Source organism: Microtus ochrogaster, unplaced genomic scaffold (assembly GCF_000317375.1).
Source record: "Microtus ochrogaster isolate Prairie Vole_2 unplaced genomic scaffold, MicOch1.0 UNK96, whole genome shotgun sequence".
In the NCBI taxonomy this organism is placed as follows: domain Eukaryota; kingdom Metazoa; phylum Chordata; class Mammalia; order Rodentia; family Cricetidae; genus Microtus; species Microtus ochrogaster.
Window position 1 is genome coordinate 189,869 of NW_004949194.1, and position 1,316 is coordinate 191,184.

Consider the following 1,316-nt stretch of genomic DNA (forward strand, 5'->3'; position numbering starts at 1 on the left):
TTCCTAGTCATCACTCACTGGGTTACTTTTCACATGACAGAAAGATTCTGTCAACTTCTTACAGGGATTAAGTAAACACAGGTTAGACTGGGGGTTCAACTGTATCTGTGTGACACAAAGGCACGAGGCATGATAAAGGCTGTTTGGTACTGAAAGACCTAAGGCAAAGACACAGCAGATGTCAGGCCTGGATTGATCCCTTTTTCTCTGAGGGCATGGGGATTCTTATCTGAATTGTCCTATGTGTTGCTTGGAGGAGAAACATAAAGGAGAGTTGAGAAGGATGCAAGACAGCACTGAGAGTAGCAGGGACTCAAACCCTATCTCTCACAATCCATTGGATTCTGTGAAGTGCTCCTGTCTAAGAAAATCTCAGACCAGGGAGGAAGAACAGCAGAGCCTGAGTTCTGTGCTGGACCCGAGGCTTTTCTCCTCGAGGCAGAACAAGAAGAGAGAAGATTGATGGAGGAGTTCTCTGTGCTTCTCCACAGGGCATGTACACCATGGAAGGGGCTTCTTCTCACAGGTAAGGGTACCCACTCTCTGAGTTTGTTGGGAGGGGAACTCAGAGGCAGGTCAGCGTCTCATAAAGAGAAAAGGATCTTGAGAGGAGACTGATGCTTCTGATTGCAGTTATGGTGCAGAAGGTACAGTGGGGGACAGACGCTCAGCACAGTGAAGTTCTCAGGAGAGAAGACTTGATGATGGTATGAGAAAAGCCTCAAACACTCCATATTAACTGTCAATTACATTGGCTCTAATGCTGTGAAGACAGTTCTTCCACAACCATGTCAGCATGACCCTCCAAATAGAAGTTAAGCTGGGGAGGGCTAGAAAGATGTCTTAGTGTGGAAAGATGTGACAATCTTAAACCAATCCTCAGCTCCCACTCAGTAGATGGAGAGAACAGACTCCTGCAGGATCTATTCTGCCCTCCACATAGGCGTTGTGGCATGCACCCACATGTGCACAGTCTGGTACATGTGCTCCACATAGATTTGTGGCATATATCTACATATGTACACACAGAGACACCAGCTTCACAAATACACATATATATTTACATAAGAAAATCTAAAGTTATTTATTTTACAGTTGAATGTAATTATTGTCATAACCTCCAAACCCAGGAACTATAAAGAGATATTCATGGAGACACATTCCTCTTTCCCTCCTTCCCTTTTTCCTTTATTCACTTGTGCCTGAGTCTTTTCAGGGAACTGAACCTACCAATAAATTCTAACTACTCCTGGCCTTACAAATGCCAAATCTAAATGGGCGATGGTGTCTAAAGCCTTTAATCCCAGCACTTGGGA

At 44.5% G+C, this 1,316-nt stretch overlaps 1 protein-coding gene across 1 annotated transcript in view; it reads left to right on the top strand.

Annotated features, from left to right (window-relative positions):
* Nucleotides 1-462: 462 nt before the first annotated feature.
* Nucleotides 463-1,316, top strand: part of LOC101988233 (carcinoembryonic antigen-related cell adhesion molecule 3-like) — a 98,175-nt gene continuing 97,321 nt past the window's right edge. Inside the window, exon 1 of the mRNA XM_026777981.1 lies at nucleotides 463-526. Within this exon, the coding sequence (XP_026633782.1) occupies nucleotides 463-526 (64 nt within the window). The remainder of the gene's footprint in view (nucleotides 527-1,316) is intronic.